The sequence below is a fragment of the Pectinophora gossypiella genome, chromosome 11 (genome assembly GCF_024362695.1).
Source record: "Pectinophora gossypiella chromosome 11, ilPecGoss1.1, whole genome shotgun sequence".
In the NCBI taxonomy this organism is placed as follows: domain Eukaryota; kingdom Metazoa; phylum Arthropoda; class Insecta; order Lepidoptera; family Gelechiidae; genus Pectinophora; species Pectinophora gossypiella.
This window is the reverse complement of record NC_065414.1, coordinates 4,745,815-4,766,089: the sequence shown is the minus strand read 5'-3', so window position 1 is coordinate 4,766,089 and position 20,275 is coordinate 4,745,815. Positions and strand designations below refer to the sequence as shown.

At 40.6% G+C, this 20,275-nt stretch overlaps 1 protein-coding gene across 1 annotated transcript; it reads right to left on the bottom strand.

The window, feature by feature from the left end:
* Positions 1-3: 3 nt before the first annotated feature.
* On the bottom strand, positions 4-20,179 carry LOC126370763 (voltage-dependent calcium channel subunit alpha-2/delta-3-like). The gene is made up of 25 exons (XM_050015800.1): positions 20,152-20,179; positions 19,428-19,701; positions 18,942-19,116; positions 18,616-18,747; positions 17,945-18,249; positions 17,401-17,630; positions 16,824-17,046; positions 16,206-16,346; positions 15,358-15,450; positions 13,814-13,837; positions 13,062-13,088; positions 12,088-12,168; positions 11,445-11,519; positions 11,253-11,360; positions 9,669-9,925; positions 8,514-8,671; positions 6,190-6,327; positions 5,169-5,362; positions 4,317-4,451; positions 3,649-3,921; positions 2,727-2,823; positions 2,120-2,286; positions 1,443-1,604; positions 560-697; positions 4-338 (listed from the first exon to the last, which is right to left on the bottom strand). Exons 1-25 carry the CDS (start codon positions 20,166-20,168, stop codon positions 204-206), a joined length of 3,759 nt encoding a protein of 1,252 aa, XP_049871757.1. The 5' UTR covers positions 20,169-20,179; the 3' UTR covers positions 4-203.
* Between the last annotated feature and the right edge of the window lie 96 nt (positions 20,180-20,275).

Below are 20,275 nucleotides of genomic sequence, written 5' to 3'. Positions count from 1 at the left end.
TGAGTTTTATTGAAACAACCCCTTTAATAACTTTCGTAGTGTTTTAATGCTTAACTTCACACACTTGAAACTCTTGCGCTTACTTCGAATTGGAATTAAAGATAAATAGGAACTTTTTACTTTCGGCACTTTTAAGCTTAATTCTTTTAATTAGCAAATAAATGTAAAATACATGAGTGTCTGTACATTAGCACAGTCATAATTTAATGAAAGTTCCCTATAATATTATAAAAAATAAAACTAGTTAACAAGAGAAACCGATCCAAAGAATTGATGGTGGAGTGGTCTGCCTCTTCAGGGTCTGGTAGCCAAGGCCCGCATTGCCGGTAGCCAACCTCCTGCAAATAATAATAAGATTTACAAACAGGGGAGTTAAAATTAACCTAAGGTAGCAATATTGCAATTTGCGCATATAAAAGTAAGTGCGCAATGCAAACAAATGTCAAATAGCAATATTGCTTTCTTAGATGAATTGCTTCGATGTGGCCATTTCAACCCCCCAGATCATTTAAGAAACATTATATAACAGCGCTTGGCTCGGCTCAAGGCGGCATCGAACCTGTGAGTAGTTGTGTGGGTAGCAGGCGGTGTGCGGCGCGCGCACGGGCAGCGGCACTTGATTGCGCCAGCACGCCAGCCGGGCCGCAGACAGCTGGTCGCCCCACTGGTCCGCGCCTAGCGACGTCCGCATGTCCACCTACACAGGGTTTTAGTTGTACTATCGAACTATTCAACATCGCGCCCTTTCATTTGTTTGTCATTTCGATAGCGCGTGAGCAAACATGTCCGCAGTGCGATTGCCTTTGCGGTGGTCGGAAACCAATGGCTACTTGATTTTCGATGATCCGATCGCTGTCGTAAGATCGCGATGTCGATCTTGGTCGGATGAGTATTAATTGAAGATTGTTGGAGGTCATGTCGAACGACAAAGGTCTACACGGAAATAACCGTGTGTTACGACATGGCCCGGCCACGGTGCCAAAATAGGCCGTGGTAATGCCTCTAAGCTGTACGGATGCGTACTTTTCTGTACTCAAAAGGGAAAAATATGTACCGCAGTATTTCACCAGTTATAGAATATTTTTTGTGGCCGGGCTACAGCGTATGCAACCCAGCCCGGCCACGCTTCTATCTGAACAATCGAGAACCGGAGAGGAAATATGATAGGCCACCCGATACGACACGATTCATTTATTACAAACATTATAGAAGGAAAAATTGAAGGGAAGAAAGGAAGGGGTAGACCTAGGAGAACATTTATGAAACAAATAAAGATAAGGCGCAGGTCGTGTCGTTTCGGGAGGTGAAGGTTTTGGCGGGAAGAAGAGAGGAATGGTGATTACTCCACCGACAAGAGCGCAGCTCTTAAATAGAGAGAGAGAGAGAGAGAGAGAGAGAGAGAGAGAATAGGTAGTATAAGCTCATTCAATTAGGTACGTTACCGGTTCATTTATGAGAGGATCAGGGACGGGTCGCCCCGAGTACGGGCACAGGTTGAAGATTGCGAGGAGCACTAGATTCGTCTCCGGCACCACCACTCCCACCATAGGCCACGTGCAGTTGTTGGGCGGCTGCTTCAACGTCGCTAACGCTTTCGGAGTTCGCTGAAACCAAGAACCAGGCAGTAAAAGCCAGTAAGTAGTCCTTGTCATTGTTGCTTTCCTCTTAAGGTAATCGGGAGAAAGAACACAATTTATCTTTAATTCTTTTCCTTTTTTTAAATTGTTAATGGTTCTGTTTTTGTAATGAAGTGTGTTGTAGTGGTATTCATATTCTGTGGCTCTTGAGTTGCTTATTATTAGGTATTTTGTGTGTGCTATTTATATAAGTAGGTATATAATATGTTAAGTTATGTACATATAGGTTAGGTATATATATTTGTATGTATGTTATATATTTATTTGCATGTATTTATTAGTAAGTTGTACTTATAGTTTGTACCCGCAATCATTAAATTTTTTACATTTTTCCTCACCTTATGGTTGTCTGGAAGAAATCGCTTTAAGCGATAAGGCCGCCATTTGCCATGTACTTAGTTAAGAGTCTTTTTGTAATTATTTCTTTTTATTTTGGTGCAATGAAGTGTATTTGTATTGTATTGCATTGTAACACAAATTACCTGTAACTCGTACAAAGCTCGCGATCGGTCGCAGGCTGTGAATCGTGTCCTGTTTACCAAAACGCGCTCGTCGTACAGTCTTTCGTATTTTTCCCGTTGGTAGTCCTTCCAGAGTCGTCGTCGCCGCTTCTCTTTCTCGAACTCTGTATCTGCTGACACCAACCCTCCTAGAAGCAACAGACATTAATCACAAGTCATAGAGTGCCCGGGATCGGCCGCAGGTTGTGGATCGTATCCTGTTCACTAGAATCCGATCGTAGTATAATTGCTTGTAATTCTCCGCTCATAGTCGTTACGTAATCTTCTGCGTCTCTTCTCTTTTTCCAACAACGTGTCGTCTGCAGCTCACAAACAGCTCCCATATAAGAAGCTAGATACAGCTCCCCAAATTCAAGTGAGCTTTGAATGATGAATGGGAGCGTCAGCTGTAGCTGGGTATGCCTGAGTCAAGGAATTTAATTTTGTTTTATGATTTTAATTACGTGATAGGTACGCCTCATATTTAAAACATCATTCAGAATATATTTTTGTAACTAACGGAAGGTTCTGTTAATTTCTTCTTTTGAAGGTAACTGAACGAAATTAGGTACGCCGTGGCAAAACTTACCCGAGCTGACCAGTGCAAGAAGTGCTAATAATTCTTTTGTTACAAAGAGGACTACGCTGACAGTTCGCCAGATTGATGTAATTATGGATGGTATCATCTGAAATATTAAGGACATGTATTAGAACAAAGCATATAACGAACACTAATACTCGTACCAGGTAGAAAATTAAATCGAAGAAAATTTGACTCGGACGGGACTTGTAGCCGCAGCAGCCGCCGCAGCAGGGACGAGCGTGTAAACCATTACATCACCGAAGGCATTCGAGTCAGATTTTTTTGTTTTAAGTACTTTTTTATTTTTATTTATTTATTTTGAGGAAGACTTACGGCCATATACATTTTCTAACATAATAACCAGACAATAACTAAAGGCTAATTACAAGTCTCCACCTAATAGTGGCTAAGTTATTTACCCTTTTACAATTATAAAAATCAAGAATTAAGTAAGTAGGTAGGTTAAAGCAGGTTAAGTAAGGTAGATACAAACATTTGACGTTCTCAAACTAGGGCTGATAAGTCACTTGTGTCTCAAAGAAAGTTTTCGCAATTTTAAAAAGTACGTAAGTAATTTTCTCATTGTGAATTTTCCTAAGCACGAGTGAGTGCTATAAAAACAAAAATCCTTACTAGGTAGGTACGTACACGTACTTATAAGCTGCACGAGTGTAATTTCGCACCGATTCGTGCTGTCTGACATCACCTCGATTCAGGTGTGAAGTGAAGTGGACCTCATATTAATCCGTAAGACGTAAGAACCGCGCGCTGGACTGTCTGTCTACCTCGCACGCATAGGGTAATGCGGCACATAATGCGCGTGTACAAAGACTACTTACATCTGTGTAATGTCTGTATGAGAATGAGACTTTTGCACGGAGTGTCCGGGCTTTCTAAATGTTAGAAATCGGATAAACATCGGTCTTACTTTTGTAGCAGATTCAAAGATGTCTTCAAATTCAGGCGGGAAGCACACGCCTTGGTAGTCGTGTATCCAGTGTAGCTTGAAGACTTGTGCTTCAAGCAGGATCCTCATGGCGAGCGGGTGTGTCCGCGCCAGGTGTTCCCGGGCGGGGTCCTCCGGCGAGACGGAGTCCTCGTCGCGAGGGTGCCCCGCCACGATCCAGCCGCCCTCGTCTATCAGCACGCATGTCCAGTCCTCGCCGTCACAACGTGGCTCGCAGTCGTCTTCATCTGTACACTTAAATAAAAATATGCGGGTGATAGGTATTTGTTGTGTAAAGAGAGAAATCATTGCAATTGGTTTATGTTAAGCACATACACTAGTATGGCGTCGGGCTCTAGGTATATACTTATACCTGATACTATAACTATGCATACGTAACAGAAGGTATCTTATATATTATTGTACTTATTTCTTTAGCATTCGCAAAATTTTCACACGTTCAGGTAACTATGTATAACTATGTATATAGTATTACCTTTCTTTTGGGGTTGATTGCAAATGTTTTTCATTAATTATGTGATTAATGAAATGACGTTATATTAAGTTTCAGGCAGTTGTGTTAGTTACATTCTCTCATAGAAATTGAGGCAAAACACTTCTTGTCCTATTCTGGCAGGTATTGTACTCACAGGTCGGTTGGTAGTAAGTCGCAGTATGTCCTCGAGGTGCAGCGGGTGGAAGTGGTACCCGGCGACGCCGATCATGCCTTTGTTTCCGTATCCGAGTGTGCGCGCTGCAGTCAGCCACGTGTCTCGTATTGTGAACTGTAACATATACATAAAAACATACATAAATCGCCTAAACAACAACACCACGCTGCTCCACTGCGGGTTGATGGAGGTGTTTACGGCTAAAGTGTTTAACGTGCCCTCCGCAACACTGCATCATTTACTTTTTCAGATAGTCAGGTGATTCAAGCCTGAAATGTCCTTACAAAACAAAGGGCAGTCTTACAAAGTGATTTTGACAATGTCCCCAATGTCGGGAATCGAACCCGGACCACTAGTATATATCGTGGGCCCAACGCTGTGTTCGTAACTGATTTATAAGAAAACATAATTCGACGTTTGAAAACATGTGGCATCATATCATCATATCATCATCATCATCAGCCCATTAACGTCCCCACTGCTGGGGCACGGGCCTTCCCTATGGATGGATAGGGAGATCGGGCCTTAAACCATCACGCGGGCCCAGTGCGGATTGATGGTTATTAACGACTGCTAATGCAGCCGGGACCAACGGCTTAACGTGCCTTCCGAAGCACGGAGGAGCTCGAGATGAAAACTTTTTTTTATGGTCACCCATCCTTTGACCGGCCTTTGCGAAAGTTGCTTAACTTCAACAATCGCAGACCGAGCGCGTTTACCGCTGCGCCACGCCACCGAGCTCCACGGTAGATATACATATAATGTACCTATACGTATATTATGTATGTATGTATATGTACTTATATGTTTGTGGAAGAAGAAATAACTTACACTTGGCGGTTTAACGTCACTGTATCGCATCTTGCGTATGGGCGTGACGGGCGCGTGGATGACGAGCGTGTCAGGAGTGGCCACGGCTCGCTTGTACCATACCTCGGAGGGCCCGCGAGGCCACTCGCTGCCGGCGGGGGGGTCCGCGTGTGCTGACGCCATGTGGTACTGCTGCCAACGGGTTAGGCCGCTCTCTGTGAAGGTACAAAGTTTTTGGATAAAGAACAAATCGTGGCTGACTTTTCAAACTGACGTATTTGCAATTTTTTGCTAAAATAGTTTATCCTATTGACAATAGCAAAAGGTGCAAATCAGATTCGCCAAAAATTTCAGATACGTTAGCGGCGTCAGCGACGAAATTCACAGAAGTAGGTAAGTGGTTATGGTTCTCATGACACGCTAATACAGACAGCGATACTGGACAGGATAGTGTATTTACTTATATTAATGTTTTTTTTTAAATTACTTATTTTAAATTACTTTACTGGAAAATTCCACTTAATATTAACTTAGAATAATGAGCCGAATCATCTTGCTTAGTTTTCGTTACGATATCACTTACACCCGGTATAATTACGCAAAGCCATACAAGCCATACGATTCTGAGGTAATATCAAATGAAATTTTCTGTCAGAAAATTTATTTATTATTTTCAGTTCCATACTTTTACGACGGAAATTTCCACTTGATGTCAACTTAGAGTCTTAGAATCATGGTCTGAATCGCCCCTTAAAGTTTTCGTTACGATGTCGCTTACACCCAGTATGCAAGGTATACAGAAGCACCTTTTGTTTGTTAATGATGATGATCCTGGTACCTATCGTCATAAGATTAACGCACGTAGTCTCTTGACCATCACTCACACAAACACACGCTCAAACTCACACTGACTCAGAGGCACCTGTACACACTGATAACCACTTATATACCAACTCACACACGCGCATACAGCAGAGGTATCACTAAGAGTTGATAAGGATTTTGAGGGCTATGATAACGTAGTGTAGATGACGAGACTGACCGCTAGCAAAGAATGCGGTGACGGACCCCAGCTCGCAGGCGCGACACTCGCGGCCCAGGTCAGGGTCTTCGTGCTCCTCCGCCCACTGCTCCGTGGATATAGCTTCCTTGCACAGTCGAGCCATCAGCTCCTCGTTACCTGTATACCAAAGGAGACCGTAGGTGCTATGCTAGTTGAATTGAGTCGCGATAACACCCGAGAAAGTAAGCTTGATGATCTTTGACGCGAAGGGACAGGTTGGAGTACGCACAAGACCGCAAAATGTAACAAAGAAAGTCCTTTTCCCAGCAGTGGGATCTTTTAGATTTGATCAGATGAGATCATGGAATGAAGAAGAAGAAAAAGAAGAAAGAGGTTGGAAAGACCCTACCGCTCATTTTGAATTTAGAATCGCTGTCACCGGTTCAACCCCACTCTCTTTCTGCAAACAGATAACTACGATAGCTCTATACCGCTTCTCAAATTCCATAGCCACTTTACAGGCAATGTACTCGTATATTTTGTATGCAAGGCTGCAATTTTATCATTACTTTTCGTAAGATACTGCAAACAAACGTATTTTTTTGATAAATAGCCGATCACACTAAGGTTTTTAGCTTTCCTGTGATAAGGAGGGATCTCCTAGCATAATAGTCGATATTTGTTTTTTTTTTGCCCTGCAGGTTATAATACACAAGACGACCTTTTAATATAATATCGCGGAACTCCGTGGGTCGTACAGTTTGCGGACGAGTGGACTACAAAGTTGAAGTATGAACTATTTACCCATACTTGTGTGCCGTGCGTTTCGCGCTCACTTTTTTAATCTTTCCAACATCTTTCTTCTATTCCGTGGATGAGATGCTTTTATTGGAAACGTTTTGGATTGGAAAGTAGCTATAAATTAGCAAGTACTGATACAAAAATCTATGTGGATAGAAACAATGCCTATCAATCATATTTAATAACTTATTTTCGTGTTTAATTTATTTTTTTGTTTTCATTATTGAATTCTTTATAAACCAGCCATGGTACATTACATACGATGGAAAGTACTACTCTCTAACCGAGTAGATATGTACCTAGATCAAGAGATATACTTAGAGAGAAATTGATATTACATAAGTATCAATAAAGTTAGTATCAATTCTATCTCTCCTAATACGAGTAATACAAGGCGTATACAATAATGACTTACAGTAATGTACACATTGTATCAAGACAAATACTGTAGCTAGTATGTACTCGGTATTAAGATAGCGATAGAATCGTGATTAATTGTTGTAAGTACGTACATATTTACATAAGTTAATGATTGTAATCTATACTGAGATGGACAGAGCCACAAACATCAATAAAATTTGCATTAAAGATTTTAATGTTCCATCATAGCCAACAATAACCCTTGTGCCTTAACATGTATGTAAGTACATCATAAATTAGACAATACAGGGTGTTAGTGACATCGTAACGAAAACTTTGAGGGATGATTCAGGCCATGATTCTTAGTTGATATCAAGTGGAATTTTCCGTCGCAAAAGTATGAAACGGAAAATAATTTAAAAAAACATAAAAAAACATAAATTTTCCGACAGGAAATTCCATTTAATATCAACTCAGAATCATGGTCTGAATCATCCCCCTCAGTATTCGTTACGGTGTCACTAACACCCTGTATACTTAATAGCGGGATTTCGGTTATAGACCATTCGGTTCGATCGGCAAAAGGTATGCTAATGTACAATTACCTACTATGACTTTATCTTAAAAAAAAATGACATCGCTATTTTAATAGCCACACCCATGTCGGTGTAGCATTCTCCATTCTTGTCTATCAAAGGCTAATTCTTTAACTTCCTTATAATACACGACGTTCACCTTCTCTTTCTCGATGGCGCACGAGGACGAGGCGCGACTAGGAGCTCGGTGGCGCAGCGGTAGACGCGCTCGGTCTGCGATTGTTGAAGTTAAGCAACTTTCGCAAAGGCCGGTCATAGGATTGGTGACCACAAAAAAAAAAAGTTTTCATCTCGAGCTCCTCCGTGCTTCGGAAGGCACGTTAAGCCGTTGGTCCCGACTGCATTAGCAGTCGTTAATAACCATCAATCCGCACTGGGCCCGCGTGATGGTTTAAGGCCCGAACTCCCTATCCATCCATAGGGAAGGCCCGTGCCCCAGCAGTGGGGCCTTTAATCTGTTCCAAGAAAGTTCTTCTTAAAAAAAATTCACCACCAAAATACGTAAAATGGCATTTTCTTTTGAAACTTTTACGAAAAGCCATGAATCATAATTTTCAAATAACCTCTACTAAGGTAGAGTAAAAAGTAATAAATGTATCGACTAACATAGATAAGTTTTCTCGAAAATTGTGGGTTGGAAGGGCGAGAAGCGGTGGTACAAGTTCTGCATTTTGAAATCGCGTTCTTCGCTGCGCCGGCGCACGAAGTGTCGGACTTCAAACTCTGGTTCGTCGAACTGTTGATCCACGTGCTTACAATACAACCTGTAAACAAGCTCGCATTATTATCAACTATAAAATCACAGTCAGACACAAAAATAAAAAATCTTCGTCGTATTACGAAAAGTTATCGTTGGAAAATTATAATCGTGACAAAACAACATGACGAAATCATTTGGAATACTCGTGGGTCTTGGGAGCGTGATGGTCTATTTGACGGAACGTGGCTTACATAGTAAGGTCACAGGTTCGAATTTTACGTCGGGCTTTAAACCATTGAGTTTTTTTTTTAGGGTGAGTTGGTGGTAGGGCTGCCAGAAGAAGACCTAGTACATTGACCAAATTGGAGATGTCCTTAGAAAAGGTTTAGTACGATCTACTCTGAACCAGCGTGCGTGTGTGAACCGATTGATGACCGAAACAAATGGAATTCCATAGTCTCTGTTTACCCCGATGGGAAATAGGCGTGAATTTATTGTACGTGGGACTCTCTCCTTCTTAAAAGGTGGATAGAGCTCACCGGTGGAAGGGATAGAGGTTTCAATACAAAGTAAATGTGTCGTGGGCATCCATTTAATTTTTTTTTATTAAGAGATTATTTTATTTTTATTCATAAGAGCACATTTTCTTTTATTTGTCACTTAAAATTACGAATAAATTAAAACATTTCAAATTATTACACAAACACTAGTCAGTCTAAAATACCGCCCCCTCTCGTACCTGGTTCAAAGGTGCCTATTATACTGGCCGCGTTACCGCGCACTATTGCCAAGGAAACCTGTTGAACCAGGAACGAGCTGGCGCGGGGGTCACTACCGCGGTCCCTCAAGCGCCTCCCCAATACACGAATAAAATTCTTGGCCGCCGAGCACCACACACCCGAAGTCTCGCCGGCAAAAGGGACAAAATCAAATACTTACAAAGTTATTTGTATTCTTTAGACTCTGTCCGAAATAAATGATTTTTAATTTTATTTTCTAACAAGCATGGAATAAAATGTGTAAATAAGATATTGCTAGGACAATAATGACTGCGTACTTACCAGTCCGGATGCACCGAGAGTTCTGAGCCGAATGATTGGTTGGCTTTGGCAGCTAGCTCCATGGTGAAGGAACCGTCAGGGACTGCGTGGCGTTTGTTGTACTTCGGCAGTACCACGACGACTGTGTAGTGGTTCTGTACCCTCTTCCAGTGGTACTCTCTGTGCTCCAGGATCGCTCTCATCCCATGCTCAAAGATATACTTACTGTACATAACCCTACTGCCTTTACTATGCTGAATCACCAAAGCATTCCGAAACTACAAAGAGATAAACAACAATTGTGATAAAGGGATTATAAGCGGATTTCAAGTTTAATCACTAAAATCACAGAATCTAATTTTAATTAGTACTTATTTCAAGTAAATACAATCGAATGGATTAGTTAGCTTATTACCTACTGAAATTTTATATTTAAGTATGTACGTACATAATATTAATGTTTATCTATACTTTCAGTTTTATTACAGTCACTTCTGTAGAAAAACGGACCTGTCAAAATTTTCGGTTTAGGTAAGCGGACCCTGTGAAAACGGGATAAAGCTGTATAAGTAAGTAATATAGTAGGAGAGTGGACCGTAGCAAACCCTACGTCATCTACGTCGACTACTTACCACGATGAAAATCACTCCAGTCAATACTTTGGATGACCTGATTCATAAAAATACATGGTGGCCCTCAGCCTGGAGCATTTCCTAGTCGGCCTAATTGTATATCAGTTAAGTAGTCATCTTAGGGAGATGATATTAAATCTACTTTCGCGTGGATTTACTTTAAATGTGCAAATAGAAGAACTCTAAAACATTTTGATTGTATTGCATCGATGTATAATATATAATGTTAATATAGTATGTAAATTCATATGTCAACATTTTATCTGATTTACGATATAGCGTGATTTATTGGCAATTCGCGGAATTTATATTTTAGTTAGGATTTATTGATATGTACCTACATTGATATATACTTATAATTGATTATAATCATCTCCCCATGCCATCTGCATTGCCCTTGGCAAACTTGTTTGCATTGGAATTCGACCTTTGTCGTTGCCTTCGTGGGTAAAAGATTCGCTAATCTAGCAGAAAACCCATGCACATGGCATGGAACGGCATGCAGTCAGGTACTAAAACACGAAGTACTTACTTAATTTTTATTATCCTGACATAGTTAGATATTGGCCCCGATTCCTGCAGACATCTCCTAATTTTATTTTAAGTTACAGCCGTAGTTTATTCGCCGAAAAGGAATGGGACGGATGATTGACAACTGTTAATTTTAGAATGAAAGAACAACCCGGGCGAATAAAATAGGCATCTCGCTCATTATATGCAATCCGTTTGACGTGTGCTGACCGCTTAATTCTGTCGGGTTATTTTTAAATTTCCGCCTAAAATTGACGTGTGTTCCGTAAATTTTATGCCTGTCGAGTACCCGTCCGTTTCTTATTCGGCGGATAAGAAAATGACAGGTACTTAAGTATTATAACTTAAAATGAAATTAGACGGTGTGTACCGGAATCAGCTCCATTGTAAAATAAATCATTTTTTTATAAAAATAGCCAAATTACTAGTATTTGATAATCACCTCAAGCCACTCTGCTGAATAATTCCTCGGAGGTAGATCAATGCCGGGCTGCTCCAGGTCTAATATGTCAACAGTGCGATAACCGGGCTTCAAGATATCTCCGTCGAACTGTGAAATCAAAAACATAGTACAACCCAAAGTACCTCTACATAATAATACGCATAAAGATTTTATTTGTTACAAAAAGCTTACAGTGGGCTTAATATTCTCGTGAAGAACAATGTTGCCCCGGTGGTCGACGATGAACAGGGATCCACCTGCTCCCAACTGGAATCACAATATCTATCTATAACTTAGTTTGGTGAATTGCGTGCAAATATGTTTGCGAGAGTTGAGCTTTAGTGACTATATAGAGGAAGGGTCTCAACAAATTAAAACACTAAATACAAAATTTAGTAGAAAATTGCACCCATCCGGAGAAAAGGTGCCCGTCAAGCTGGCGCGTTCTCGCATTGTTCCCGCACTTTGAGTGTATTTTTTTTATGGGTGATAGGCAAGCATTTGACCACAATCTCACCTTGGGGGTTAAAAAAGCCACATTGAAAAAAAAAAAATCTAAAAAGCAATATTGCAAATTGACATTTGTGCATATAAAAGTAAGTGCTGATGGTAAGAGAATATGTAAAAAAATTCAAAAGTGTCGTAATAATAGCATATTTAAGTGCAAGAAATTACTTTTATATTTGCTAATATTAATATTATGATGTTCAATTAACATAATTTTGAGTAAGTACTTATATCTTCTTTCGTTATCATGGACACTCAATATATCGTTTGAAAAAGATAAATTCAGGCTAATATCACATTGGATTGTATATTAAATTATTAAACTTACCTGATAATAAGGTAGCATTAACTTCAAGTGGTCTATCGGTATGTCGACGCCGGCTACACCCAACAACCGGTTAACGGGGTACTGGCAATATAAATATTTAAATATAATTAATTATCCAGCTATACAATAAACTATATTATATACGCAATTTCGGGGAGCCGTGGTAGAACGCTTGCGTTTCACTTTGAGGGCGTGCTTCGGAAGGCACGTTAAGCTGTTGGCCCCGGTTACTATTTACTGATGTAAGTGAGTAATCGTTACATGAGCCATGTCAGGGGCCTTTGGCGGCTCAGTAATAACCCTGACACCAGGGTTGATGAGGTTGGTATTCCACCTCACAACCCACACGATAAGAAGAAGAAGACTTTGAGGTCGAGGGTTCGAATCCAGCACAGGCCTGAACCAATGATTGTCGAATTTGTTTTCGAATTCATGTTTGGATCATAAATGATTATCACGTGCTCAGCGGTGAAGGAAAAACATCGTGAGGAAACCCACATTCTCGAGAAAATGCATTTTCGGAGGTATGTGACCTAACCTGTATTGGGCTGGTTTTCCCTTCGCGGGTTGGAAGGTCAGACAGGCAGTCGCTTCTGTAAAAACTGGACCTGTCACAATCTTCAGGTTAGGTAAGGGGACCCTGTTAAAAACGGAATAATGCTAGGTGACGATGATGATATAAGTACGGGTTTATATTTAGATTTATCCATCATCGTCATCATTGGCCTTATACGTCTGTTTCAGACGATTTATGACGTCATTGCCTCGAAGAAAAATCGCGCTTACCTCAATTATGGTTACGAGAGAAAAAAAAAAGATCATGGATGATAGAGTTTATCATAGAACTTCCTTATCAAGCGTATGTTGTGTCATCTAATACTTTTAATTGCATTTACTGTTTTCCGATAGTTAGACAAATAAATAAAGTATAGGGAAAAAACAATTTTAAATGAGTAATATTATATGATCATTACCGTTCTTGTAGAATTCCTTTGCTTTTCCTGCAATAATAGATAACAGAGATAGCGTGAAAATGGAATAACAATAGGTAAAGTGAGTTTGTTATAGGGGATTTGTTGTATCTATATCATAAACTTATAAGTAATACCTACCTACAACAGCATTCATTAATAGCGACAATGTAATTGTTATCGGGATTTCCCTTATTACTAGATATAATTATTTTCAATTTCGACGCTGTTATGGACAAATATAAAAAATTGATCCCGATTTAATTTGCTCACCGTCTCAACTATCTACGTTAACCGTACGTTTAAGCAAACCTAAATCAATTATTTTTAAACGCTACGAAGCGACGCCGTAACGGCGTTACGGTGTGAGCTAGCGGAGGAAGTAGAGTTGGTTGTTAAACCATTTGGCGCTTGGCGTAGCACTTCTACGGAACTACATCGAGTCATGATTTTAAATTTCTTATAAAATTTTTACTCTTATCATATTATGAGCAGATAATAGAATGTGACGTGTCTCTTCTATTAAATTAAATTTCTAAGAAATAGGTAGGTTATGAATTTCATCATCATTTGCTAGTAGGAAAACAAATGAAATGATTAATTGAAAATGCAATAAATTCTCAATTGTGCAAAGATAAGGAAATCTTTTACCACTACAACGGCAGTCTGAATCATAGTTTTGGATTGTTTTATCATGTAATACTTACTTAAGTAAGTACTTAAAGATTGTGACGTCATTCACAACATTAACTTACCTCCGCGAGCACGATTGTTATGTTCTGTAAAGAAAGAAAAAAAATTAGATATTAAGTTAAAATTAGGTCTCTTCTTGTCGTGTGGCTTGTGACGTGGAATACCAGCCTCAAAAACCCTGGTATCAGGATTATGATTGAGCCGCCAAAGGCCTCTAACACGGCTCATGTAACGACTACTCAACGTGCCTTCCGAAGCACGGATCATCTTACTTTCGGACAATCAGGTGATCAGCCTTTAATGTCCTAACCAAAGTGATAAAATTAGATATATCATACAGTTTCTTAAACTATGAATTAAACAGTCTTATGTAGGTACGTAATAATTGCATAAAAACAACCACCCAAAATTTTATTTCGGGCACATTTTTTTTTTGCGAGATACTTAGGTAAGTAAGTATATAATGATTTTGCGCTCAAAGCTCAAAGAAAACTACTTAGGTCACTGATAGGTATACCATAAAACAAATTCGCTAAGAAGTTTTTCTTTAAAAAACGGTCCGACCCGTGTTGTATTTACGTATAAGTAAGTATGTTAAGTTATGTAGATAGTATAAAAGTTCATTCCCTCAAATTGAGATGTTATGGCTGTTCAAATAAAGTATAATATCGGTTATACAGTATCGTTACACGCCGTCTCTTGTGACGAAATGCGCCGCGGACACTTTTTTACAGAGATTATTTATTATTTATTTATTTATTAGATTAGTTGTTTATTTGTTAAACGAGGTCTATGACTTAGGTACATGCAGTCCCAAATCCCCTGGTAGTTGCGGCTTCCGAATACATCCCGCTTAGGGACGGTACTGAAAAGTATCGGCGTTCGAAGGACGTAAAATACGATCCCGACGACCCGATTACTCTAGCCATAGAGGCGGCCAATCAGCTCGCGACACCAAACACTTCAGGACCCCGTTACCGACCCCGCCGCTGCGGTCGACGATTTCCCTCATTCAGCGCTTATCGCTATCGACCCACTAGAGTCGATTAATTCTTTCAAATATTTTTCCTCTTAGACGACGCCCTGAGCTGAGTTTCGCGCCCAACTGGGCATCCTCAGGCCTGTTGTCTTAAACGTTGTTCCTGGTGAGAGCCTTCAGCGCTCCCCATTTGTCCGGCCAAGTAGTTAATGCCATCTGCGGCAAATCTACAATAAGTCACGACAAAAAAAAACGGTACATACAGTATTGAAACAACGATGTTTTCATCATCATCATCATCAGCCCATTAACGTCCCCACTGCTGGGGCACGGGCCTTCCCTATGGATGGATAGGGAGATCGGGCCTTAAACCATTACGCGGACCCAGTGTGGATTGATGGTTATTAACGACTGCTAATGCAGCCGGGACCAACGGCTTAACGTGCCTTCCGAAGCCCGGAAGAGCTCGAAATGAAAACTTTTTTTTTGTGGTCACCCATCCTATGACCGGCCTTTGCGAAAGTTGCTTAACTTCAACAATCGCAGACCGAGCGCGTTAACCGCTGCGCCACCGAGCTCCTCATGATTTTCATACTACTATTTAAAAATTATGTTATTTTATTATACCTCAATTGTCGTATGTTCGAACACAGGCACTGATACACTTATTTGATATTTGTATTTTAAATCTTCACCTTCGTAGTAATGTCCATAGATATCCTGAAAACGATAAATTGGATTTTAATGAACATATTACACAGTGACGAATATTTCATACATATTGATAGATTGCCGCCTGCGCAAAGTGATAAGAAAGATCTTGTATCAATAATTGGAATGTTGATTAAAAATCACTGACTTTTACTTACTTCATTATCATATGACATACATAAACAGTACATCCCACTGCTGGGCACAAGCCTTCCCTCGACCAACCGGAGGGGGTATGGAGTATACTCCACCACGCTGCTCCACTACGGGTTGGCATCAACTGCTTAACGTCCTCTCCGAAGCATATAATCATCTCACTTTTCGGACAATCAGGTGATTCAAGCCTGCAGATGATGATGTGTCTGGCCGACGATAACTATTTGCCCTCTATCGTCGCCCTAGGCTAGGAGTCGAAGTGGTCGCCATGGCCGAAATCGGTCGGAGAGATCATCATCATCATCAGCAAGCCTGCAATGTCCTTACCAAACAAAGGACAGTTTCAGAAAATGATTTCGACAATGTTCCCATCGGGAATCGAACCCGGATTTCCAGATCGTGATCCTGACGTTCTAACCACTAGACCACGGTGGCTGTTACTAAACTTACGTCATACTTATTTTAAATATAAGTATAAAGGTAAATACGTCGGATGAAAATAAAGTAAGTTTAAGTAAATAGAGAGATATAAATCACTTTGCGTAGCTGGCAGTCGATGAGCTCATCTATGAAACATCTCAATATCATTAGTATTTTTTAAAACTTACGAGGCTCTGCTGATGCATGTAGTCTTTGTAATACTGTTCTGCGGAGAGGAAACTCTCCTTGTTGCGCCTGAGTTGTTTGTAGCGGTACGCTTGTTCCATGTTCTCCTTCTGTCGCCAATAGAACTCGCCTCTTCTTGGGTCCTACCAACAAGTCATAAAAATCATCGCTATCTTTAATGTGAGTAATATTACGTTTTACGTCATAATTTTTTAAACATTTTTTGGTGCCAAATACTAGCGACGAAAATTGTTTTGGAGATAAACAAGGAGATAGACAAGCTTTTTAGATATTAATTTACTGACTCACTTCTTTTTATTTACTTACCCAAATAGTAAAACCTTTGAACTATGAATGCTGGTAATATTTCCTAGATTAGGTTGGCTTACGTAGCCAATAGTAACATGCTTATCACTTGAAAGTATAAATGCGGAAAATGGACTGTATGAAATTCATCCTAAATCCTTCCAGACGCTCAGAAATGTCGAAATTTGTTTGCATTGCGCACTTACTTTTATATGCGCAAATGTCAAATTGCAATATTGCTTTTTTAGATGAATTGCTTCGATATGGACTTTTTAACCTCCCCATATCATATTTTTTTAGACCCGAATCGTTACCTCAACATGGGCGTACAAATCGCTGAAGACTCTTGGTCGATGTTTGCGTTGATGCACGAGCGGTCTCTCCAGAACCCTCAGAATCTGCATGACTTGCTCCGTGACGTCGTAATCGGTGACCAGCTCTGAGAAGTATCCGTCGCTGGTGCAGCTCAGCCATTCGCCGTACAGCCGGGAACGATCTCGCAAGCCCCATACGTCGTGGAGCCACACCACAAATAGCCTACGAAGAGAAATGAGTACATTGTAATGGGGTAATAGTTAGCCCGGTTGGGAAGAATTGGTTTATTACTTTCAGGGACACAAAGGTTATAGACGATGTTCCCATTCCAAGTGTCGTACTATTATGAAATAGATAGCTAAGCTAAGATAAGCTAGATCCAAAGACAGAGTTGAATAATTTGTAGCTTGAGTGGACAAACCCTCGGTACAGGTACGCACCTCACTCAGGACGACATAGTTAGATAAATGGAAGAATATAATGTAATGTAGGTGATTTATGCATGGTATATTTTGCATGGAACCTTCTTTTCTTTCGTTCCGTAGTTATACGACAGTGTACAAAATATGTACTAACCTGATGTCTCCTTCTGGATTTAATTTCCTCATGATGTCGGTAAAGTTTTCTTCGATAGTGTCAGACAGAACCACTATAGCTTGCTGGCAAGATTTAGGTCTATCTGTCCGCAGTTGCTGCTGCTTCAATAGCGTCACAGACACGTCGAGTGCCTCAGCGATTCGCGACACATTGTTGAACTTTAGCGCCGTCATTGTAGCCATTATCGCAGCTGTATTGACGTAGTTGGCCTGAGAAAAATCCAATAAATTACCTCTGATGGAACACTGTGTAAAGTATTTTATAGTAGTTGTTGGTAACGTTATGTTATAATCATATGGTAGTCTTTATTGTACGATTAAGATATTTTGTGCTATCGCCAAAGAAGAGAGCTTAAATAATAATTTTTCTGTTCCATACTTTTGCGACGGAAAATTCCACTTGATATCAACTCAGAATCATGGTCTGAATCAATCCCCTAAGTATTCTTTACGATGTCACTAACACCCTGTATACTACTACTGTTCGAAGAACTTACTGATGTTATCACCGATTTTGTACTTACGGGAACAAGCATATCGTGGAAGCAGTAGATAGGAGACTGCGTGTAATATCTCATTCGCAATACGTTGACTTGGTCATCGTCGCTTAGGGCATTCAGCAGCGTTTGGGTGAATTTAAGGGCGTGGACTTTATTCGTGGAGTTGACCATGGACCCCGAGTTGTCGAAGAGGATGAGGATGTCCCGGGGGGCTCCGGTGGCGGCCACGTACCAGGGGCGGAGTCTGCAGTCGTACACGTCTGCCGGGCCTTCCTCGTCTTCGTCATCCGAGCCGAGCTTCAGTTGGAACATTGACTCCCAAGAAGCCGCTGTTGGAGTTAAGTGTATTTATGGATAGGATGTTGTCGGAATAATAATAAATTAACTAGTAACTAGTCTTATGGCAAATATATCAAAATCGTAACCAGCAGGTACATCCAAAAGATTTTTCGTGCAGTTAAAGTTTTGTTGGAACTGTATGCTATTTGCAAACAATTAAGTATTTAGCTAATAAAATATACAAAAAATCTGATTATGACGTACTTATAGTTTATTAGAGACTATCATGCTGGTTTAACAGAAAGCTCGAGGAGATGGGGGTATTTAGTTCATCTTGCGATGGATGTACTTCTGACTACCCCAATTGGGATAATATAGTCGTGAGCTTATGTTATGTTATAGTTTATTACACTCACCGGGATAGTGTCTCAGAAACCCCTTGGCACTACAGAAATATTGGAAGTCCGTCATCGCGTCTTGGGCGTAGTTGTGGCGAAATGTATGTAGCAGCTCTTCTGACCAGTACATGTGTTCAAGTATGCGGGGATCTGGGGGACGATACTCATTTATAGTTGCAGCCATTGGGTACATAGGTAAAATGTAATCAAGTACAGTCAGTGCATAAATCAGCGTGGTGGATTTGGCATCCTCCATATCCCCTCCGGTTGATTGAGGGAAGGCCTGTGCCAAGCAGCGGGACGTATATAGGTTATTTATGATTCTGGTATTATTAAAGTCTCACCGCAATCGAAGACCTCGGACGCCACCTTGGCGCTGGTGATATCGAGCTCAACCTCGGCGCCGCGGCCGAAGTGAGACAAGTTCTTGAGCACCACCCTTCGGGAGCTGCTGCAGTTGTTGATGATCTCCCACTCGCTGTCTGGCTTCTTCGGCACTTTCTTCAGCTCACCCAGGTTCTAAGATATGAACATTTTTTAGAATCTAGTCATTTAAGCTAGACTTATTTAAACAAATTCGTAGTCAACATGCCTTTTATGCGTTCTAACAATATTATGATCAAATATGTAACCTGAACGGCAGGGATTGGAGCCGTGTATAAAGGCACAAACACAAACACAAACAAACACACACAGGTGCTCCAAAGTCGTCGCGACTTTATCCAAGATGGCCGACATGTCCCGAGTGTCTATTTTTATGTGGTCAACATCTTTAGCAGGAAATCTTTACGTAGGCTATACCTATCAATCAACCTCCTGAAAATACTCACAATACTATTATCAAAGATGTAATCTGAAGGCGCACGGATCGGACCCGAGCCTTTAGAGGCGAGCTCCTCGGCCGCGCGTCCGATAGCCTCAGCGGCCTCTGCGCGTCTTTGGAGGAGGTCTTCCAGAGCTGCGGCGACCTTGTCCACGATCGCTGACCCGTCCCGAGTCTCTATCTTGATGTCCGCGAAGTTCTTCAGCAGGAACTCTCTACGGACCACCTGCCTCTCCACATCACGCAGCTTGGCTGATATATCTTCCGCCCATTCTTGGATTCTGATAAGAGCGAGTTGTTTATTATTTTAGATACGGTTAAGTGAAAACTGAGGAAAGTGTAAACTTTAGAACTAAGTTAATGTTGTTTTAAGTTTACGCGATTATTATCATAATTAAAGCACGCGGTAAGAACCCGTTACTATGTGCTTTAATTAAGTTAATGTTGTCGCATTTTACCAATTATAAAGTCTCACTAATAAGTGTCAAAGGGTATAACAGAGGCAGGGTTTTGCCAATTATTGAGATAAAGTTTATCAAGAGATTAGGCAGGATGTGAAAGCCCGCATCGGATACCATAATAATGCAACACAAAAGGTGGGTGGGTTTGTTCAGACATAGTGGCAGATAAGAGATGAAAATAATGATGATGATACAGCAGTATCAACCATAAAATATTGATTAGATAAGGTATAAGCGATGTGTATCGTTTGTACGTGTGTACGAACTTACAGGCTAGGTTTGATCATCTTGGAAACAATTTTCTTCTTGATAGGTATATCTATTTTATCCGGTACTTTCATGACGTTAGTAGTTTTATGAATGAGCGTATTGTTGTCGTATTTTTCATCTGGAA